Here is a 23,996-nt window from a genome sequence, read left to right as displayed (position 1 = left end):
GGTCTACGTATGCAAGAGGTGCAAAAGGGAATCGCATCCACTTGCAGTTTTTCCCAGCAGGTTTCTTACAAGAGGTGTAACTCAGGCAGAATATGATCCCAAGTAATCTGCTTTCCAAAATCTTTTACTTCATAATTGGTCCAACCCTCCCTTTTTTTTTAGTGCATCATAGGTATTATATGACTGGGACTACCAAGATGTTGCTTGATGTCATTTAAACTAGAGCAGCAAAGTTGGAATAGCAGCAACGTGCCTTTGCTTTGTGATTATCCTGCTTGTTCACTAGAAAGAATTGTAGGTTTCTTTACACACATGGAAGTCAAAGAAATAATAAGCACCCTTCATCAGTCAGATAGGCTCTATTTATACATCAGGGTATGTGTGGGAAGCATGAAGTCCTGTTTTTTCTCTGTTTTTTTTCTTGCTGATTTTCATTTTTTACTTTTTAATTAAATTTCTTCATTTAGAGTCACACAGCTGTCTGGGTTTCAGCCATAGATAAGTGGATCTGCGTATGACAGCAGCAACCAAAATTTATCTTTCTTTTCCCTCCCTGCCCGTCACTTCCTCCCTTCCCCACCTCCCCTCTAGTACCCAGCAGAAACAAAATGCTATATATAGACTCAGCACTGTTTCCCCCCCAATTACTTTGTCTGCGTGTTTCAGTTTTGTTCTGCTTTGCCTAACAACCAAGTTTGGCATTTTCAAGAGGAGGTTGGATGCTTAATCCCCAAGGCCCCTCTTGCAGTTATACCCCCCCACCCCCAAAACATGTGCTACAAAACCATGGGCACTCTGAGGGGCAGCTCACACTTGTGTGATGTTTATTCACGTGAAGTTCACAGCCTTGAAGACTTTTTTCTTTTTTTAAAAGGTCTGTGTGATTCTAGCCGAGTGTTAGCAGCAGATGGCCAGAGGGCAGGCAGGGATGGCCCATGGTGCTCTGTAAATGGAATATTACCAGCATCCTGCCATCGCACTGCAAGTGTCTGGTATTTGTTTTGTATTCTCTCAAATCACTCAACACTGAAGTCAGGTGTATAACAGAATCTCATCTTTCATTATTAAAACAAAAAAACAACCAATAAAAAAAAAAGGGGAAAATGGTTTCTAGTTGAAAAGGTACGACTGAAAACGTGAATCCCAGTTCAGAAGCCAGAAGGCAAATGAAGTTCAAAATATTATTATTTGTCATAAATCTCATGTGTTTTCAAACTAGTTTCTAAATATGTTGGGGCCTTGCTTGTAATGTTTGAGTGATCAGGGTTGGTAGTACTCTCAGTATGCCTAGCTACTCTTGTGTGTGTGACCAGCCCTTTATAGGAAAAGCCTACAGCTGTGCTCGATCTTTGTACTCTCAAAAAATCCCTCCCCACAAATTAGCCCATCTATAGATGTCTACAGATCTTTGTGCTACAACTTGTGCTAAAAAGGGCAAAGGATACCATCTTTTATTAGGTATTTTATATGGGCAATATTGCTAGTGAACCCCCCGCAGAACACTATGGTTTATGCACTTTTCTGGCTTAAAAGTGCTCTTTCATGCTGAGTGATTCAGCAAATGTGTCACTTTGTGGGTGCCACCTTTGTGTCTCAGTGGCATCGAGTGGCCTTCATGTCAGGGCTGGCTCAAATCCAGGTAGGTACCACCATGTTGACCAGGTTTCCCTGCACCCCAGAGCTTTTGTGACTTGGTGCAGGATAGAGCTTTGAAAAAGAAGAAGAAAGGATAAAATACTGGGTATTAAAGTAGTGTGGCCATAAGTGAAATGATAGCACTGAGGTGAGGTGTGGGGAATTGTAAAAATAAGGGTATCCTTGGAAATATGGAGAGGTAAATAAGAGAGGTGGCCAGGCACTGAGACAGGAAAGGGTCAGGTTCAAGAAGCAAAAATATCCTTGAGAAACAAGAGAGAAAGAACAGCAAATTGGTCTTCACACCAGGATTGTTGTGGGACTGTGAGGTAATAAATAAATAAAGGCCAAAGCAGCTTACTCATAAAGCAGAAAAAATCGTGAGCAATACTTTCCATTTGCTTCCTTGTAAAGTCTTATATCATCCTAAAACATGCTAGAAATGACCTTGTTCAGATTACAAATGAATTCTGTATTTTCTCACTGCTGACCCTGTGACTTCATCCTGCAGCTTTCTGAGCTGTGCTTTTTTTTTCCTCACTCCTGCATGCTTATGAGGGCCAGTGGTTCAGTCCACGTGGAGGGGCTTCCTACCCACGGCAGTACCCAATGCCCCCCAAACGGCTGCACTTCCCAGGCTCCGTCCTCAGCTGGTGCAGATCGGTACAGTTCCTCTGACTGTGGTTCAGGTCTGTGCTAAAGTAGACCACAAAAGATGTGGCCTCCTGAATTGAATGCTGTTCTTTATAATCTCTTCTCCAATATGCATCTTTGTCAGAAGGACCCAGGTCTCGTTTTTTCTTCTTGTCTTCTCTTCAGTTTTTTTGGATCACATGGACACTGATAATTGCAGAAGAATTCCAGATAAAAAAATCAAATTTTTGTTTTTACTTCCTGGGATTAAGGACAGGTGGGCTCTCCTGGGAGTTGTCCCGCTGGAGTTTTTCCAGTGGCCTTTTTTTGATCGGAAACATTCCCACAATTTGGGTACATTTTGAGTGTCATTACAGAGGTCCAGTTGGTCCTCAAATAACCTACTGTGCCTATCAGTGGGACCAAGTCATCATGTGAAGTAAATCATAAACAGATGGACAGCCGTGCCATGCTGCTCTGCAAAGAGTAGAGGAAAGCAAAGACACAAAACAGCGCCAGAATATGATACCATGATGGCTTCACTAAATCTGAGCGTTAACAGGCTTAGGGAAATTTCTGTGTTCCCAGATGGAGAAGAGATAGAGTAAGGGAAGAAAAGGAAAGAAATCCTTGAATAGGCGTCTGCCAGGATTCGTCGCAGACAGCTTTATCTGAATATCTAGAGAGGTTTGTCATAGGATAGTGTCATGGTAGCAGACACCCCTGCTCACAGCCAGCTCCCCACTGAGCTTGGGGTAGTGTGTTTTGGACTGGCATGTAGATTTTTTTTCTTAAAGAGCCTCTTCATGCGTTGGAGAGAGAAAACACAAAAGCTATTTCAAGTGCTATCAAGTTTTTTCACATACCAATTGTAAATTGCTTTTATGTACCCAAGGCAGTCAGCACTATCCAGAGGGAGCAGAAGAGGAAAAGGCGTTGAATAGCTCTGGTCAGAAAATAAATTTTTCCCCTTTCTTTCTCCATTTTACATATTTCCAACTAAATTGTGAGAAGTTTCAACAGGAACAAACTTTTCTCTCATTTCTTGTAGAAAGGCCATATGCTAAGATTTGGAGCTAGAACTGGACATGGCTTTTACCTGTAGATTTTACCTGTATTAGGTAGGAGGTGCAGAAGTCTACAGCAAGGAATTGGAGCTTTGGCACCAGAAAAGCTTTTTTACTTTCTGTACTTTTAGTACTATCAGTTTCTCAAGGACAGGCTAAGCCCTGAATTATGATCTTGGCAGCTAAAACCAAACAAAGCTCCTTTGTGTTTAAGGCATATTTAGATGCCATGCAACAGATTGCTTTCTTTTTTGGTCATTTTCAGTCTCTGCATTTGGAGTAGTATTTGCCTGTTTACTCACAGGAGTCATGCTGAGGCTGAAAAAAACCCAGGCTACTTATGAAGGTTCAAGTTGGTGGGTGCTTGACTCTTAAGGTCATAATTGTTGGCCTCAGTCTTCAGCACCTCTGCTGGCCCCTTGTGTACAGGGAGGGAGTATTTACCAGGAGCACCTCACACATGCCTTTGGAAGATGACCAACTAATTAATGTTTGCTAAACACATCTTGAGCCTCAGGGGAAAAACAACTATGGAAAGGCAAAGCTTTATTATTGTTGTACTGCACCTAATGTTTTCAAGGCATCAGGCACTACATAAATGTTTTATGATATTAAAACTGACCTGCCCTTGTCGGAGCAAATAATAATTACGCTGAGTGATGGGAGAATCTTGCAGTTTCTTTGCTGTGAATGTTTGCCTGTTTACTAATACAGAAATGGTCTCATCCAGCAACTGCTGAAGCCAATGACTTAAGCAGCCACTGGCTCAAGCCCATATTTAAGTATCTGCAGAAAGGTGAATTACCGAAGTAATTTATTTTGTGTAAAGCTCTGCTCTCCTCATAGGTTGGACCATGCTCTCTAGGGCATATTTCCCCAAACTGCATGTCTGGGGCTGAGTCACCTCTCCGTCCATAAGGCTGACAAGGATACAAGGCCATAGAGATGAAGAATGACCAAAGAGGACCTCACTATGTAGCCCATATGATAGCCTCTATTTGCAGCATGAAAATTCATGCTGATGCCTTTTAATATAAATGTAACGTGAGGAAATGAACATTTGATTAAACTAAACACACAGGCCTTTTATATGCAAGGCCCTAATTTAAAGCACTGTCACCTCCATACAGAGAATACCAGCTGGAGCAGGAATGATTAAATTAAATCATCTGGCTCTTATGTGATACCATGAATGTCTGCTGAGAGGGGAAGAAAATCCCTCCTCTTTATTCCTGTAGATCTCCAGCAACCACCAAGGGACACTTCTATAGCAGGAAGGATTAAGTCTTGCACGAACTTCAGTGCTTAATATGCTTTGGACTGGTGACATGCCCTTCGGACAGACCTACTCCAGTTTTATAATTCTCTTTCTCAGCCTTTTGGGCCTCTGGCAGTCCTTTCTCCTGTTTAATTTCCTCCTTGCCTCCCTCCCACTGGGATCCTTCACCATTCAGCATTTCTGCCACCCAAGTAGAAATTTTGATTGTGTCAGACAAGTGTAGAAATAGACTTTCCAGCCTCGATGGGCTGAGGAGAGAACTGAGGGGGATTTCCTGGGGGCTGAGTTTTTTTTAAGGAGGTGAGAAATGGGCAGTCTCTGTGCCTCTGATGGGTTTAGCCTAATACAATGCATGGTCAAGGATTGTATCACATCCACAAATAGCTGGAGCAAGGCAGTGCATAGTGGTAGGGAGCCGCTTTTGGGGAGGAACTACTCTTCCCCACTAAACCTAAGTAAAAAAAAAAAAAAGTATAGTGAGGGTACTTGTGTATTAAAAGCTGCCAGACTGGGTACTGTCAGCACACTGGGGACCTGCCCCCTCCTTTGTGACAGCAGAGCACTCCAGGCACCCAGTCTCACTCCCAGTTATTTATTCACTTTTTGTTTAAGGACACCCACTTCTCTTGGCATGGGAATCTGGGAATAGGTGGAGTTGACAAATTCACAAAGCCGAGATTGAAACAGATTTTTTTTTTTCTCCTTTCTTTTCATTTGTAGCTCACCTCATAAAGAATTTCCGTAGTGATTTTCTTCTCTTTTCCTGCCTATTTTTTTCCAGATCTTCTACCTGATGGCACTCATTCTGTTCTTGCTGATCACCATGTGTCAGTAGTAATGTAGGTGGAAGAGAATTTCTGACTGTTTTGGTTGCAGCTTTTGTGTTTATCTGTTTGGTTTTGGGACACTGTTCAGTTTCAGGAAGTATTTTTATCTCACAGGAGTTTCCTTGTGAACAGTGATGCTACGAAGACCTTGTTTTAGCACCATGGAAGCTACTGAAGGTAGTGCAGGTCTGTCTTCTGTCAGGAGCCGAAGTCTTTGATTCGAAAAGCAAAGTAACATTAAAGAGAGTCGACATTGGTGTAACCTTATACTTTCTGGCTCTTTCCCCAGCACTACTGGGTACACACTTAGAACCGCATTTTCCTCTCCCTTACACTGATATAACCCCAGGGAGCTGCGTGGATTTGCACCAAAGTACCAGAGGGAATTTGGCTGCAAGGTCTGCGTGTAATGTGGTTATCAGTGTGTAACTGGTGCGCCAGCCTTTCCCACCACCTCTGAGCTTAGCCTGCAAATCAGCACCTGCCTCTGCCTGTGCTCACACAACTTGCGACCAGCGTGGCAGTGGACCTGGTGAGAGGGGAATGTGAAGGGTGGAGTTAGAGGAGGTGTGAGGGTGATTGGCAGGTGATTTGAACAAAAAGCTGTAATACTAAATTTATTTGGCACACGTGGTCTTTAGGAGGAGCTGGGAGGAGTTTGTCTGAGATGTCTGAAGCACTGAGTGCTGTTGTAGCTTGGGAAGTGCCTCAATGAGCAAAATAACGCTCCCAAACCCAGTGAGCATCCACCAAGGGTGGGGGTGAGAACCTGTGTGCTGCATTTCAATTTGAATGACAGCCCAAGCAGATGAGGGAGGTGGCAGGTAACCCACGTGCAATAACAAAATAAAGGGAAGGCTTGGGAGTACATGTTTTGGATAGCCTTTGCTTGCTTCTGGAAAAAGAGGCGTGAGGGGATGTAGCTGAGTGTTCATTTCTGGGAGCATGTGAGAAAGCACAATGCTGCTGGTAAGGCTTTAGTGCTACCAAACCGTGCTGTAAGGATTCAAGAGGAGAGGTGCTAGGCAGCTCTGGAAGCCTCTTGCTGCTGCATCTTAATCTGGAAATCAGGCTTGTTGTCTATTTTTTGTTCCTTAACCTTGCTCTCAATTCTGTAGTCAAGAATTATAGCTTCTTTGCTAGAAGATACCCTTCTGTAGGCCTCTGTCACTGGAAATGGCCAACAGACACTTAGTGATTTTAGGTAGGCTCTTCTCTATCTTAAAGCAGTGTATCTTAAAAGCAACACCTTCTGTCATGACCTGCTTCCTGGGATGAGTGGGACTCAGGAACTTCAAGGTCCTGTTTCCCCAGCGGCAAGGGTTGGTTCTGCCTGGTGCCATGCCTCAGAGAGACGTCTCACTCACTTGGCAGGCGCAGGCTGGACCACAGACAGCAGAGAGAAAGATTTTACAATAAATATCATGAGGACTGCATTAAGCATTTTTTTAGTATTTGGTCCAAGTTCTGAGGATAAAGCCAAGAAATTTTACTTCATCAACTTTGTCCCTGTTTCACTGCCTGACACGGTAGGGAGGTTTTAGTTTGGTGCTTTACAGGTAGTCCAACATGTTGTTGTGGAAGCAGTAAAACACTTTCACAGTAAAAGTGGTAAAAAGCTTTCTTTAAGCAAGTTAAAGACAGGTGCCTGTTGAACCACCCCAGCCCTGTTTTTTCATTGATCTACATTTTGAGTGTTGTCCTGTGTCTAATGTTTCCTTTTCTGATATGGTTGTTAGCAAGGTTGTCATGGGGCATCCCTAACTTGACATAGTATCCTTGCATTTCTTCCCCCTGTCCCAGGCTGAGCATGGCATACAGGCTCTAGTTCTGTTAGGGGATGAGCAGCTCCTAGAGGTGACCAAAGAGAGGTCAGAACCCCAGGCAGATTCTTTGATCTATCAGCAGCTTTTGATCCATTTGTTCAAGAAACATTATTGACCTGTTTGTGAATCCTCGCTATGGCTATGGTCTGAATAGCTCTTTTGGCAATTTGAGGGGGGGGGGGGGTGAGAGTCACTGGGGATGATGCTGGCTTGTTTTTGACTCACCGCCTCCTATCCTCTTGCTATCCACAGTCTACATTTTGGGGAAGAGCCAATGTGGGCTGTGTAGCTATGCATGCACAGATAACTCAAGGATCTGCATCTGCACTTAAGCAGATCTGCACGTCATCTCTCTGACATGGACTTTGTCACAGTCATACCTGCCCATGAGGCATTTGATTTGGATTGCAGTTTCTCAGAAACCACAGCCAGTTCAGTCTCAGGCCATGACTCAGCAGCGCTAGTTATGAGGAATGTGGTCTCTGCAGCCTTTGCTGCTTCCAAATTGATTTCAGGTGCACGACACACTGTCAGCTACAGAAAATTTTCTCTGATTTTTTTCATTTCTGGCTGCTGAGCACCACCAGACCATGACCAATAGGATAAGTGAAATCTTATTCAGTGATGTGTACTTGGATTATTATTCCCAAAACAGAGGTAGTAGAGAAGGATCTGTGCCTCAGTCATCAGCTACTTTGGGGAAAAGTTAGTATCTTGTCTTAAACTGTCGTTGAAGATGGGTTCATGCTGGACGTTGTATGGAAGCAACTGAGGTGCAGGCATATGTTCCCTTCTGCTGACTTGGCTGTGGTGACGCTAACCACAGCCAGCAAAGAGGAGCGAGCAACTGGGAACAGTAACATCTCAAACTGCAGCAGAAAGATTGGCCAGACCTCTCCTGTCAGCACTTGGATTCCCTTGGTGTTCATTGAAGAATTAAAAGTTAACTGAGGGTGGTGGCAAAAAATAGGTTTGCCTGCCTAGGAAATGCTAAAGCCGATACTGAAAAGCAGAGGTGGATCTGAAGGCAGTTATCTCTCTTGGAATTTATATGTGGCTTAAAACATAGATCATCCTGGTAGCACATAGACAATTTTATAATCACTGCTGGTATTTCACCTCAGAGTACTCTGTGGGGTGAAGAGTTAATTTCCCACCTTTTTCTGAGGAATAGAGGCCTGGGATTTGCTGTCAGTTATAAAGGAGAGTTTGTGGCCAAGCTGGATGCTTTCTGGACCTCAGAAGTGCTTGAATGGTCTGGGATGGGTGAGGGTGTACCACCACACCTCCAGAAATCAAACGGGGGAAACCTGCATGCAGAGAAAGGCCACAAGTTGTTATGTGGCCATTTCACTTCCACATCAACGGGAAAAGACACTACAAGACTGTGCAAAGCATAAGACAGACTGCTGTGCAAAGCAGTGGCTGCAAAATTAAAATATAGGATGTTTTATTACATGTGACATGGTACCTCCTTTCTACCCCCACCTCTCTTTTTACAGAAAGGCATCTCTTTCTTAATGAAAAAACACCCAATCTTGAGTAAGAGGCAATGTAGACTTTTTATTTGCAGGGGGTTAAAATGGCATCTTTGCACAATACCACCCCCCACCCCAGAAGACCTGCCAGCAGTTGAAAGATATAAATAGGGACATTTAGGGAGAAAAGCATATTTAAGTTCCTTTGAAATGTGCTTGGCTAAAGGAATATTTTGAAGAGAGGGAGTGGAAAAACAAATGGAAAATATTTTCTTTGAAAGGGAAAAAAAAGACACAAACTGTCCTTCCTAAATAGAGATACTTGACTGGTGTGTACTTCACACAGCCATAGGTCAGACCTTGCAAACAACTACTAAATTAGGTCCAGCTACTTTGATGCTAAAAGCATGGAAGTGCGAATAATTAAGTTGCATCAGATGTAGGAAATGACTGATGTGTCTGCCATGCTCACGATAGCAGAGTTCACTGTGCTGCCATTTGACCGACCCCTTTTTCTTTATGTAAGCAAAAGGAATTTTCTTCTAAGGAAAATCAGCTGGTTTTGCACCTTTGCTTTGTTTTCTGAACTGCTAATCCCCTGAAGGTATAGAAGCTCCCATAATTTAGCGTTATATTATTTGTTGATGTATGGTTTGATTTAGTGGCTACTTATTATATCAGGTTACCATATAATTATCTTAATTATTGACTCCAGAAGTAAGTAGAGGGATTATGAGAGAGACAGGAAGGCCCAGTTGAAAGAGCATGGCTCAGAGAATCGAACACATCACAGTGTGCTCTTGACTCCACCACTCATTTACACTGAGCCTGAACTCTTCCCTCAGTCACCCTGGCCATGAAATCAAGAGGGATTGCAGGGACAGGACTCAGGATGCAGAGATGCAGAATTTCAGTATAAAAAGGACAGAGGAAAGTTGTGAAAGCGAGATGTAAAATTAGCAAAAAAAAAAAAAAAAAGAATACACAGCACAGCATGCATTTGCATCAAAGAGTGGACCACCTGTGTGGTCATGGAGAAGGGTAGTTTTGCCACGAAGACATGAAATTTGAGTCTGATCAGAGTTCATTTCCAGCCTCTGCTACGGATTTCCAATGCAAAATCAAGTAGCCCTCGGATCCCTTTCTGAAAAATAAGGACGATAAAAATCATCCTCCTGTCTTTGGTTTTAGCTATTCAAATTATTGGAGCGCAGCTCTTCACACCATGGTTCTTGTGACGTTGCGGCCATTTGTGGCTTTAGTCTCCTGGTCCCTTGTCTGATAACCATCGACCTAAGCCAAAGGTTTCAGTTAGTAGGCACTACTGCAATATAAAAGCAACATTGAAAGGCTGTCAGTGCCGTCTATACTTCCTGTATTGGTAATATTTGACATATACTGACAAAATGCTTCATCTATTGACAAGCTGAGTTGCATCTTTTTCCCTAATAGAGGAGCAGACACACTGGTTCTGCTCAGCCTGTACAAATTACTTTTTTTCTGGGTTTGCTTTTCTTTCCTGAGCCAAAAAATGGGAATAATAGAATGTATCTATTTCCTTCCTAGAAAAGATCGGTTAATGTGAAATGGTGCATGGTGGCTTAGTGCTGAATAAGTGGGATACCCTAATCCAGCAAGGTGTCCTCATTCTATTGTACGCCTTTTCTGCATACCATCTGGAGTTGTTCTCTGCTTAGTATTTTCAGTATGTACCATATGTTTTTGCATGAAAATTCAATAAAATATGCATTATACATGAAAAGTGCTGTAGTAAATAAAGGAAGGATGGAATCCAGTCCCCTTTGTGAACGGCAGGGGCCCCAAATCTTCATAAAAGGTTTAGTCTAGTCTGACGTCGGTGCTTTTCTCCAATTTACTCTGTGTCAGTCTTTAGGAGATGCTCTAATTTAAAACAAAACTCTGCTTTCCAGATGGGGTTATTAGATGTACTTTGGCTGCCCTCTGCTGAGAGCACTGAATAAGACAGGGAAATGCCCTTTTTCCGAGGAAGGTAACAGTGGGAAAAATTCTCTGTTCGTTCTTGTGCTCAGTTGTGTCACTGCTGCTGGTGGTCGTCCGCGGTTTGGTGTCTCTCCCTGTCTGTTTGCTGCCCATCAGAGGGCAAAGTCTTCTGAGCTACAGCCTTGTTTGGGTTTTAGTGCCCACCACTCGTTGTCAAGGCCCGGGTGGTTTTGCAGACTTACGGAACTGTGGGCTCAGGCATTGCCCACCATGCAAAATTAAGCAGCATTACACAAGGAGTGGCCAGGGGAGGAAACAGGCTTCTCTTCCCAGGCACTATCACACTCCTGCCAGGTGAGATTTGAGCTGTACCTCAGCCCCCTCTACTCGGCAGAGCAATTCACTCTTGCGTGCCATTCCTCACCAGGCTGCCGGCTTCTGCCAGTGCCATCTCCCACCCTTCTGCAGGCGTCACAGCACTAGCACTCTGTTTTATTTCTATAACTGGGAAAGAGGAAAGGGTTTGCTCCAACATCAGCAAGAGTAACTGAAGAACTTTCTGTTCCTTGTGGACAAAGTGCTCCTGGTCTGCCGTGCTCTTTTCTTTGGGAAGATACAAGGGTCCTGTGCAGATTTTAGAGCATGTATAAAACAATAGCTCTGTTGTAGCTATTAACGCTCTCTGTAATGCCCTGTTTTTAATACTTCCTAGCAAGTTGATTTATTATTATATCTTCAGCTGGGCTGCGCACCAAAGCATTTTGATGGTGAAAGGAATGTTATACACACATTTAATTACTGCCCACATTTTTGTATAATTTTATCATTTACTGTTTTAGATGAGACATGGAGTTCTTCTACAGGAAAAATGCCCAGTAAAAAATAGATGATTTAAAAGCTAATCTGAGATGAGTTTGGCACTTAAATGTGAGAAAAAGTAATTGTTCCTTTCTTCCTGCTTTTCAGATGGTCCCTGATTACCAAAATGTACAAGAACTCCCTTATCTGGAGATGGTGATTGCAGAGACATTGCGCATGTACCCACCTGCATTCAGGTATCTTCCCCCCCTCCCCGCCCTTCTGATTCCACAGGGTAGATCCCTAGCTTTATAAAATGGAAATGTGCTGTTGGAACAACAGTGTGCCCTTGGTCTCTGTGCCAACATCAATACTGCTTGTGCATTTGAAAGAAATAATGTGGCCTGTTGAAGGAAAACTGGCTAATACTGGTATTTCTAAAGCAGTTTTTTACAACAGATTGGCCAAGATTGCTTCCTCGCTGTTCTTCACATCCCCCAAAGTTGGAGGATGGAGCCTTTTGCAGCAGGACTGGCCTTAGAAAGCCAGATGCTTCTGCTTCCATATGCCTTGGGCTTTGGGGATACAGAGCAAAGACCTACCGTAGCCTGTTGGTCATTAAGGCCCTGATCTGTGGAAGGGTTGCACATTCAGAAAGATGTATTTTATATGTGTGTTTAACTTGGATCCCTCCTGTTTTGCACTTACTAGGGTGTTATATTAATATAGCTAAGCTAATGGCTACATCCATTAAATTTTGAAAGTTCTGCCACAATTCACACCAGACTAATTTACTAAGTTATACCGATGAACTGAAAACAAGGAGGAAAGAAATTAGAAAGCTGTTTGGTTGTCGAATTTTCAAGTTACCACAAGCATAAATGCAAATGTTAAGAATATTAAGTGGTCAGCCAGTTGCACTGCTGCTTGTGAAGCCAGGGGAAAAATTCAGACGACTGGAAAGGAACCAAAGAATGAGCTTGCTGTGAGAGCCTTTGAAAAATTTACCCCATGACTGCGAGCACCTTCAAATAAAAAAGCTTAAAATCATATCCTCTTTTATGTGTTCACAAAGATCAGAAGTCAAGATTTTTCCATGAACATCTGCAGGATTGTTCAGAGAGTAAATGTCAAAGATATTTGCTCTTGGATGAGATGACTGGTCTTTACTATGTTATACATGGTATACAAGTGGAAATTGTTTTGCCAGTTAAAGCGTCAGGGATCTCTGACTTTCAGTTGAAACACTGGGAAACAATCAATGTTTGTCAGATGGGACATAGAACGACAACGGAGCAAAGTTGTTCCGCAGTTTTAGTTGGCATTGACGGTGGTGTTCATTGATCTGGCTTTTACTCTGATGGATGTGGAATGTATAGGACAGCCCAGTGCCTCGGAAAGATGCTGGTTGCCTATGACAAGGATAATGTTAGGGGAAAATTCAGTAACAGCCAAGCTTGTTATAAAATGAGTTGTTTTTTTCCTTTTAAAAATGAACTTACTAGTCAGAGAACTTTCTTTCCCCGAACTCATGTTTCCACTATCACCAAATTCATGTAAGTATGAGAAGAATGGCTTGTCAATATGTTTTTTAGCGTGCCAGTGTTTTGTTCCAGGTTTGGAGCCTCTGTTGTTTATTTGCCTGTGAGAAAGAGAGATATGGGTGACAGCGATGAAAGAAAGTGTTTCTGTAATGATACCAGACTGACAGCCCTGAAACTGAAATCTTTGTTCAACTTTTTAGGCACAGCACAGGGAGCAGCAAAGGGAGCTCCTGCACACTGTCTTGCCCTGTGATCCCAGTTGGTGCTGGGGAATAGCTCCTAGGCTGCGATAGCAGGGCACCGGCCTGGGGCTGGGCTGGGCTGGGGTCTGTAGCAACCACCCAGGCACCAAAAGATCTAGATCAGGATCTGCCACCACACTTGCACACCCACACATCATTTTTTACAAGGTTTACAGACCCAAGCTCAGCTCTGACAGGTGGCTTTTCTCAGCCTTCTTGTCATGATGAGGTCCCTAAGGACAGTCCTGCTCTGTCACCTGTCACCACAGGGTGGGAGGAAACTGGAGAGTTTTGTTGCTAACGTCACGCCTATCTTTGATGAATGTATGTGAAATGCACTTGTGAATTGGTTGTATTTTTGTAGCAGCAGCAGAACACTTACCCCTAATATTAAAATCATCCCTTGCTAAGTTTCAGGTGCTGTCCCTACGTGAGGGAGTGTCTCAAGTAAACAAACTCAAAACTGTATTTGATATAATTTTTTCCTGAAAGCAAACCAACATGCTCTTTCTGACTGTTATTAGAGATGACTGATGCATTTCATCTGCAGTTTTCATAGAAAATGAGTCTATAGCCAATCTTAGCAGGAAAATTGCAGTTAATGTTTTGGAAAACTGTAAGCAACCAGAAATGCTTTACTGTGAAAAGGGCAAAACTTAGACAGCTGGGTTGGAGCTGTGTGCTTCTAGGTGAAGATGATTGTAACCTGAGAAGACACTAGCATCAGCAACGGTTGCTGTATTTATCTACTGGGAAAGTGTTACTCCCAAAATTGCAGGGTCAGTCCAGCTGAAGAGATTGACTTTTATGGTTCCCTCCTTCTATGTTTTTACCTTTATTAATCATCTGGGATACATGACACTTTCTGTTGCAGGTTCACTCGGGAAGCAGCTGAAGACTGCATAGTGCTGGGGCAGCGTATTCCAGCTGGGGCTGTCATTGAAACTGCAGTTGGACATCTCCACCACAACCCTGAGTTCTGGCCAGAGCCTGAGAAGTTCATGCCTGAGAGGTGCGTGGAGTAATGCTTTCCATTCTTAGGTTGAAGTCCTTATTTGGGCCTGTTTAGATCAAAGGCCTGCCTTAAATGCTGTTTCATGCATTCAGTTGGGCACTTCAGCCTGTCCAGTGGAGACACCAGATCCTGCTGCTCTTTCGTAGCCACAGTCAGCCACTATTCACCCAAAGCAGCATTTCTGACAGGAGAAGCACAGTTTAATTTAGATCATAAAAATATGTTACTTTTACCAAATTAGACAAGTGGTGATAGTGGCATATCCCACAGAGGGTGTGAGGTTTGGTCAAGGTTGAAATGTGGTGCAGGTTTTCAGACCCAGCCAGATCCGGCAAATAGTGTTGCACCTCTGAATGCAGAAATTCTGAAGTGAGATAGTCTATTCCCTGGCATGGAGGTACCCAGGAAACTCATCCAGCTCTTGGCTGGTTTAGAGAAGCCTTTTCACCTGAAATCTTGTTATGGGTACTCTGAGTGGGGAACCTATCCCATCTCCCGCTGGGAATTTGCACTCTGTCCATAAGTTAGGACCCTGGGTTCTTAGCTCTGCTTGGCAAGACGTACATTCACATTGAGCATTTATTCTCTTCAACTGTGGGGGCACTGTCAAGTTGTGGTTTTGTACCCTGCCCTACCTTACAGATGCTGAGTTGCGCTTACAGGGAGGGTTTCAGCTGATGTGGTGCTGTGGGGAAGCACAATTTTGTTTTGTGGGCGGGTATGTTTTAAGCTGTTCTGTGGGTAGCTGCATTTTAAGCTACCACTATGTTGAAAAGTCTACTAAGAAAAAAAGTGCATGCTCCCCAAACAACTGGATGTGGGGCAGGCAGCCCAGAACCATCTTTGACAGTAAAACAACACATGTATGGTGTAGGTGGATTTGCCCAGTGCTCCTTCTGGAACAAATCTTGGCATATGCTCTATCAGGCACTTTAGGCCATGAGGAAGAGCAGTGCCAGGGTTACAGAAGCCCAGAGCTTTTGTTGGGGAGGAATTTTAGCAATAACTGGAAGTCTGGGTTGGTTTTTTTTTAGCAACACTTATCTACAAATGCTGTCTTAATTGTTTATTCACCACTTTAACATTAGTATAAAAGTGCATTACAGGGTAAAACAGATAGTGGGGGCTGCAGTCCCCTTGACTCATATGGTGCTGTTTATTATGAGTCTGAGATAAATTCCCTTTTGAAATTTCCCTGAGGAATGAAACGTAATTGCTAACACTCTCCCCAGCTTGTATAAATTGGTAATGTTAGTAGGAATTATAAAATAGGAGCTTAACAAAAAATAAATTCAGCTACAGTCTTTTTTCCCCTAATATTTCATTTTGAGCTCTGCCTCAGGAATAATACAAGGGGGACTTTAAATTTAGCAGAATGATATATGGAGGTGAACAAGGCCAGAATTGCTTAACCTGTTTGCATGGGATATGCAACAGTGTTCAGTACATGAGTTAATGGTCCTTCAGTCTCAAATTATGGGTTTGTACAGTGCTTTCTGCAGTAGTATCCCAATCTTATTTAGGATATCTAAGCATGGGGATGGGGCTAGTGGAAACACACAATATTTTTTTTTTTCAAACCTCAAAATAGACTGTATTACCTCTCATCTCCTTCTACCCTGCATGAGTCCTCTGGGCTGTAGCAGTCTAAAGTTCTTGCAAACTGTATCCAAACAGATGAGAGATTTTCAGGGAAGACCCTATACATGAAGGACAGAGCCTTTATCCACATACAGAACTGGAAAAGTAATTTTGTACTACCAGAACAGCTCCAAATACCTTATGACATGGGAGGACTATGTAGATTTCCAGGGTAACGCTATCACTGTAAAGGTTTGCTTGTTTTAAAGAACAACTCTCATCAGTGAGTGACTCAGCACAGGCCAGAATGAGCCTCACCTTGTTGATTATGCATTTGCCCTAATAACTTGTACTGACTCAGATGCTGTACTCTTGTCTGTACATATTCTGTCTGCTATACATCCATCTTTGCAGTTGTTGTGTGTGGTTTAACCCCAGCTGGCAGCTAAGCACCTCACAGCCACTCGCTCGCTCCCTCCTGGTGAGATGGGGAAGAGAATCGGAAGGGTAAAAGTGAGAAAACTCATGGGTTGAGATAAAGGCAATTTAATAAGTAAAGCAAAAGCTGTGTGCGCATGCAAAGCAAACTGAGGAATTCATTCACCACTTCCCATCAGCAGGCCATCAGTTCAGCCATCTCCAGGAAAGCAGGGCTCCATCATGCATAGTGGTTACTTGGGAAGACAAATGCCATCACTCCAAACACCCCCCTTCCATCTTCTTCCCCCAGCTATATATGCTGAGCATGAAGTCATATGGTATGGAATATCCCTGGGGTCAGGTGGGGTCAGCTGTCCCAGCTGTGTCTCCTCCCAACTCCTTGTGCACCCCCAGCCTTCTCACTGGTGGGGTGGTGTGAGGAGCAGAAAAGCCCTTGACTCTGTGTAAGCACTGCTCAGTAGTAATGAAAACATCTCTGTATTATTAACACTGTTTTCAGCACAAATCCAGAATTTAGCCCCATACTAACTATTATGAAGAAAATTAACTCTACCCCAGCCAAAGCCAGCACATGTTGGCAAGCAGATTTCATTTTTTTCCTTCGGACTGCTGTTCAAATAGGAATTTTGTGTCCTTTGTTGTGGGGAGGAAAGAAAAGAAAAAAAGATACTAATTTCTATGGGTTGATCAAGTATTTTAAAGCCAGCTAGTTAATGCAGATCTGCATTCAGACTGCCACATTAATCAGTCTTTCCAATTGGACTGAGGTACTTCAGCTCTAAGAACAGAACTGTCTGCAATTTCAATGTTTCCCGACTGGGAACCTGGTCTCTTTGGGCCAAGAGCAGAAAGAAGGGCTGTACTGAATTGTAATAACTGCCTTCCGTGGCCTGTCCAATCCCTTGAGATTTCATCTCCCCTTGAAAGCTTCAAAGAGAAATTCCCGTTGATCTGCATCTGCAGCACACAGCAAGGAAGCGCTGTTGCTAATTCTAGTTAGTTCACATTGCAGCCCATTCGTTTCCTCTTAGCTGTAATCTCTCCCTCATACATGCAAATGTCTACACAGCTAGCACATCTGCACCTGAAGTTATCATTCTTCTGAGTATGGTCATCAGATGAAGGTAATTCATTAAAGGAAGATTGGAAGTAATACTAATGTCTGTCTGTCCTCTCCTGGAATCACCAGCTGACAAAGGCTGATGGCCGTAGAACAATTATGTTTACTCTAAGGGTGTCAGCCCTATCAGGACATAATCTGTCAATAGTCCCCTTGACCCATCCATTAGGGCCAGTTGAAATAACCACCTTTTGAGATGTAAATGAAAACCATGCAATCAGGAGCAAAAAGTATTTCTTGAACCAGTTTCCATCTCTGCACCTTCTAGGTTTACAGAGGAGGCCAAGAAGGAACGACATCCCTTTGCATACCTGCCCTTTGGAGCAGGACCCCGTGGCTGCATTGGCATGAAAATGGGTTTGCTGGAGACAAAAATTACTCTGCTGAGGATTCTGCAGAAGTTTCAATTTAAGACCTGCCCAGAGACTGAGGTTTGTACATGCAGAGGGTTAGAGGCTACACTTGTCAACTTCAGGGAGTTGACAGTGTGTTCTAGACAGGATGACTGACTTGCATTTGTGACTTTCTCTTTGAGAAAACTCCTAGAGCTCCTTCCATAATAAGGAGGGACAAGAGGCCTGGACTACATGTTTTAATCAAAATGTGATTTAACCTTTATGATTTTTCCAAGACAACAAAAAGCTACAAAGACCTGCCTTAATGGAGAGCAGTGTAGAAACACCACAGTCAAAATACCTTGATTTATATAGGGTGAGAATGGGTGTACATATTTCATGGGCTCTCAACACGTTAGTATATGACTGTTGCTATATACATTGCACCTGGCACTTACTCAGTGGCTCTGGAGTTTACAGAGTTAATTTCTTTCTGTTCAGATCAGCAGTATACCTGGGCAACCACTGCCTCAGCCTCTGGCTGTAAATTCTATTTAATACTATACTACCACAGCTGACTGTAAAACAAGTACTTTACAGCTTCTACAGTAATCCTATATGAATTGGTCCCCCTGCAAAAATGTCTGTCTGTATGTGGGGGTGTTATACACACATAAACAAATATGTACAACTGTGCATAAGGTGCTCTTTTTTTTCTTTCAGATTCCTTTGCAGCTGAAATCAAAAGCCACACTGGGACCAAAAAATGGGGTCTACATTATGCTAGAATCTCGCTAAAAGGAAATGTACATCCTGAAGCCTCCTGGGATGGGACCCCTTGTTCAGTGACTCACTGGGTATAATTATTTTTCAGGACCCCAAAGACAGGTAGGAGCCTAAAGTCCCACTGACAGTCAGTAGGTGCTGCCTCACTGCCTTCCTGTGGGAGAGCCTCCCGTCACTTTTTTTAAAGGAGGTGTGGGCTCCACGGTCTTTTTGGTGGTTTTCAGATTGCTGTGAATAGTACCTGTAAAGAAGCATCCCACTTTCACTTGCTTTTCTACATTACACTTCCTTTCACTCATTTTGAGAACACTTTCTTCATGCTCAAGTTCAATAAATGGAGCAGGTGTTAAGCATACATGCGATTTACAGTAGATTTTAATTACAATTCATTATCTCATACATCCTTCTCATGCACTTAGAAGTCCCTACTCTAGCAGAAGCCCAAGAGGCACCACAGTTATAGCAGAAGACCTGCGATCCAGTGCATTGGATTTTATCATGAGCTCTGCTAAAAATCAAAGCCAAGTCTCCTGCACAATGCTTAATCCCTCCCTGTGTCTGTACAGTGGAAGGAGTTGCACCTTCTTCATGCTTTTGAAGCGATTAGAAGTACACTTAGATTAACAGTTTGCACTTGGCACATTGCATCGACACGACTGAAGGGGAATGAAGAGCTTCACTGCTTGCCAGTTAAGTTCCAGGAGCTAAGACTCAAAGAAATGAGGTGACAGCCATTTTGCTGGCTACTGAACTGTTGTTGGAAAGGTGGAGAAAAAGAAGATACAAATTTTTAAAAAAGCAGGAGGACTGGAGGATATGTAAGGGTAATCAGAAGGTGTAGGTACAACTTCTGCTTCATGTTGAGGTCTTACCTTTCCAGGCATTGCATTTGGCAAGATCCTTGTCTATCTCATTGACTCAAGGAAATAAAGAGTGCTGCATGGCAAGGGAGTGGGTTTCAGGATCATCAGTCCCAGCAGTTCTCTTGATTCCTTATGTGATCCTGGAGCGGGTCATGTCCCAAGTGACTAACTCCACTTAGGAAGAAACTTGTCTGATTGCCAGCTGCAGCAGCACCATGGATCTGTTCAAGTTGTATTTACACATGCATCTTCACAGCCCAAGCAGCAGTACGCTTCCACTATTCTCATTCCATCCGTGCTCTTTCCTACTCCTCAACAAAGCCTTTCAGTCACCACATAGCTAGTGGAGCATGACAAAGCAGTGATCAGTTGACCAGAAAAAACCCCCATTTCCTTCAGTGGGCACCACAAGCTGGTTGGCTGCACAACAAAAGCACAAGAGGAGATGGTCTCAGTCTCTTGGTCTTTTTTTTCTTTTTTTTAAAAAGTTTTTATAAATAGCAAAAATTCTTATGGCACCATAAAAATAAGGAAGCACCTTTTGGTTCTTTGCAAGTGTTGACCTTCTGCCTGCTGACATTCTCTGCTGGAGGTTTTCTTAGGTACAGCATCTCTCTTGGTGGTATGTACAGAGAAGCGTCATGGCAGCAGGAGGAAGAGACTGACTGCTCAGCTTCACTGCAAGGCTTGCTGGAAGGAGCCATCTGCTCACTGATCCCTAGCTAGTTCTCTAGTTTCTCTCCAGCAAGCACCTTTTGCTGCCTTCTTCCCACATGCTGCCTTAACACTGATCAACTTACTGTATCTTGCTCATGGAAGATTTTGTCTTTCTCTTTCATGGGAATTTTTTTTTTTTTTTTTTTAAACCAGAACTGTACGGGTAGTAGTGCTGAAGTACTGACCTGGCAGTCTTGGAATTGGTCCTATTTCCATGGAGCATCTCTGGCATGCTAAACCGAAGTGCCTTGTTACAGACACACTGATTATATGAATTACTGATGAAGTGATTGTTATTATTTGAACAGCAACACACTGTATATACCCTAGTTTCTACGTTATCCATCATTTTTCCTTCTTGAAAATAATGTGCTGGCAACTTACACATACAACTGGGAAAAAGTTGGCTGAGCCATGCTTAAAAAATTCTCAGCTACCTGAATGAGCAGGAAGTTCATTCCAGTCCAGAGAAGTCAGCTATCAGAGGCTTGTTTAATCCTTATTTTTTTTTTTTTTTAAATTTTGATTCCTTATGTGATTTAGCAGGTTGCTGTGTGCTTCATTTTTGACCAAATACTTCAAGCCTAAATCAAGCTTGTGCACTTCTTCCATATGCTTTTGTATGGACTGTTCTATAGCTTGTCTGTTTTTATCCTAAATGTTTATCCAAGAAAGTGCCACTAATGTGTAGAATAGGTGAACAACTCATATTTCTATGCCTGAACAGAGCATTATAAACTTGACTCCACTGGAAAAAAGACAGTACTGCAGTGGCTGCAACTATGCATCACATTTTACAGGCTTGGAAACTTCACCAAGAATCTTTCCCAGCTGCTTCTGAGTTGAACATGGACAGTATGAGTGCAAATAAACTCACTTGACTCTGCACTGTTTTTTTCAACTAGCCTGCCAAGTTTTCTGGTTAGGAAGTATTATCTGTTTTTGCTTGTCAGTTTGTAGTGGTATGGAATAGAAGCATTATTTTTGCAGCTGGAGGCCAAGTCAGATTTCTGGAAGTGCATCATCCCTTGTTCTACTTGCAGGCCTAGCGAGACAGATAGAGGAGTAAGATGGAGAAAAGGCTGCCAGCTTTCCAGTAATATAGGCAGAGCCCCAAGCCATTTCTTCCTTTTAAACAACAGCTGCTGATACAGTCACCAGACACTGCACAGACATTTTACCAGGATACTTAATGATGCTAGCCCTCGCCCTGGCTGTGTGGGCTCAGCAGCATACCTAAAGAGAGAGCTGTGTCAAACCAGCACTGCTGTGGCCCCTGGAAGCACACATTTGCAAAAACCAAAACATGAGACTGAGAGCAGCTCTCCAAAACAGAAACTGGTAATACCATGTTAATCATGGGGTGTTTGTGCACCCATATAACATGGTCCTGAACTGATCCTGAGCAAAGTTGGCTTTAGGATCCCTAAAAAACCCCCAAAACTTACAAAGAAAAAGAAGCATTATATTTATAGTTGCAACACCAAAACATAACATTATATCTTGACGTTATGGTGACAGCATTTCTGGTACAACACGCTTCAGTCAACAGCAGTTGAGTCTAGGGAGGAGCAAGGAAGCTGATTTAAAATAATTTCTCTCCTCAGAAACAGTAAGTGTGTTGTCTTGCATTGCTGAGCTGTGGGTTTGTTTAAAATTGGGCATGTGTGTTTTACAAAAAGGTCTTAGTCATTCTCTGACAGCTGATACGAAGCAAAGGCTGCTTGGTAGAGGAAAGCTTCTATTCAAAACATCTGGGACTTTGCAATGATTACAGAAAAGTGCCAGTATAAAATTATATTTTTAATGAGAGTTCTGATACAGAAAACCTTTGTGATTTTGTACCTTTATAAATATTATTCCTGGAAAAATGGAGCTGAGTGTTGGAAATTATTATTCTTCCTTGGTTGCAAATTTGAACTATCTATTCTTACCTGGCATTAAACTGCAGAATTTCCTCTCTCCGTGTGATACTTTCTGAAAGGACCACCTTCTCATTTCCCTGTGTTAAATGATGTTTCCATCTTGGACACAATTTCATGTAGCATCAGATTCTTCTGTGCATTTACAGTAGTAAACATGCCAAAAGAATTTAAAGCTGACTTATAAATTGTTTATTTCATTGCTTGGTTTTGCACTGGCCCTGCTCTATTTCTTCTGTGAAAAGTCTGATCAGTGTGTAAGAAGTTTGCTCGCTGCACTGCTGGGTGCTATGGTTACTTTCAAGGAGGGAGCAAGATTCCCTCAGTTGCTAAGATTTTTTCAGGTAGAGATGAATTTGTGACCAGACCCCAAACAAGAAGTGCAAGGGCTAGTCAGGCCCGTGAAGCCTATCCCCTGCTAAAACAGGTAAGCACCAGTAACCCTGGCCATGTATCAGCCATCCCTCCTGCATTTTGTGCTGGAAGGCCTCCCAGTCAAGCAGCTTTTCTGCAACTCCCACTTGCCTTTTGGCTTAAAGGCAGCTCTGAGCAATAGTTTATAAGCAGCAAAGTGAAAGTCTTCTCCAAGCCAAGCAGCACCAAGCACACTACCATAGCTGGTACGTGCCGTCCACCTAAATTCCTCTAATCCACCACTCCTACCCCGCCTGGCTGCAGGTATCCCAGCCGGGTAGTGTACTGCCACTCCACTCCTGCCGCCCCTTACAGACAGCATTTGATACCCACATCTTACGAAATCCAGGCAGATATCACAATAAACCTGATCACAGGTAAAATTCACTAAATGGTGTGCGACTTCTGCTGGCAGCCAGACCCTCACCCCGCCCAGCGGGTGGGGGGGTCAGCAGTTCATAAGCTACCACGCTCCAGACTGCGCTACCAGCATAGCAAAGTTGTTTGGCTTCTGCTGGTTTGCCATCTGTCTTGCCACGATGGACCTGCTATCAAAAAAGGAAACAATCCTCACACTTATCTTCTCACATGGTGTAGGAGTGTGTGAGAGATTATTACGCTGTTCCTGCTCAGTGTCTGAAGTAGCCAAGAGATACCCTCACTCAGAAAAGAGGCTCAGTATAAATTTTTGTCTGAAGTTTAGTTTTTATCTATTTCCAAATGCAATCCAAACAAGCTGTAGAGGCATTCCACTACTTAACAGCAGCATCTTTAAAGAAGTTTCTAAGAACTCAGAAATTTAGTGAAACATGGTGCTTTTACTACTGAGAGAGAAAAAAAACATTACAAGGAATATAGTGGTTTGAATACCTGTTTATTTACTACACATGAGAAAGTTACCACTGCAGTTTCAAAAGTGGAAAACATAACTTTTTTTTTTTGCATTAACAGAGAAATAACAGATGACAGTAACACAACCAGCCATTTTATTTCAGTTCTTTTACTTACACACATACACATTCACACACACCCTCCAAGAATTAAGTTAAAGTTTTTAAAAATACTACTATCAAAAGTGTTACCAAAAAATATCTCAACTTTTTGCATGAAAAATTTTTTTTTTTTTCAATTTTCTGGCAAAAGATTAACATGATTTTAGCTATTCCAGTTCTTAGCTGAAATGCTGATTATCTTCAGAGGAAGAAGGGCATACTACCACTGTACTCCTTTGCCACGAATGTGTAGATGAATGCATTTTTTTTTGTTGTTTTGACAGAAATACCTTACTCTGCACAGGTATGAAAACTTTCATACATAATGTTATCCTCCTCAATGAATGTGGTGTTTGCTGACAAGCTCATTTGCTGACATGAGATTTATTATGCATGTCCTATTACAAATCTTTCAAAAGAAAGAATACAGTCAACTTGCTTTTCCACAGCCTGTGTTTTACTGGGTTTAAACACGAATAGGAGTTATTTTCCTTTAGGTATCATGCTGCTAGTTTTACA

The 23,996-nt window shown here is 42.7% G+C and overlaps 1 protein-coding gene across 1 annotated transcript in view; it reads left to right on the top strand.

Moving 5' to 3' along the window:
* Window positions 1-18,593, top strand: part of TBXAS1 (thromboxane A synthase 1) — a 227,669-nt gene extending 209,076 nt beyond the window's left edge. Inside the window, exons 10-13 of the mRNA XM_074901261.1 lie at window positions 11,674-11,762; window positions 14,166-14,303; window positions 17,717-17,879; window positions 18,507-18,593. Coding sequence (XP_074757362.1) covers window positions 11,674-11,762; window positions 14,166-14,303; window positions 17,717-17,879; window positions 18,507-18,581 — 465 coding nt within the window. The 3' untranslated portion in view covers window positions 18,582-18,593. The remainder of the gene's footprint in view (window positions 1-11,673; window positions 11,763-14,165; window positions 14,304-17,716; window positions 17,880-18,506) is intronic.
* The last annotated feature ends 5,403 nt before the right edge of the window (window positions 18,594-23,996 follow it).

The sequence above is a fragment of the Athene noctua genome, chromosome 3 (assembly GCF_965140245.1).
Source record: "Athene noctua chromosome 3, bAthNoc1.hap1.1, whole genome shotgun sequence".
NCBI lineage: Eukaryota > Metazoa > Chordata > Aves > Strigiformes > Strigidae > Athene > Athene noctua.
The sequence above is the reverse complement of the archived record's forward strand: the minus strand, read 5'-3'. Positions and strand labels throughout refer to the sequence as shown.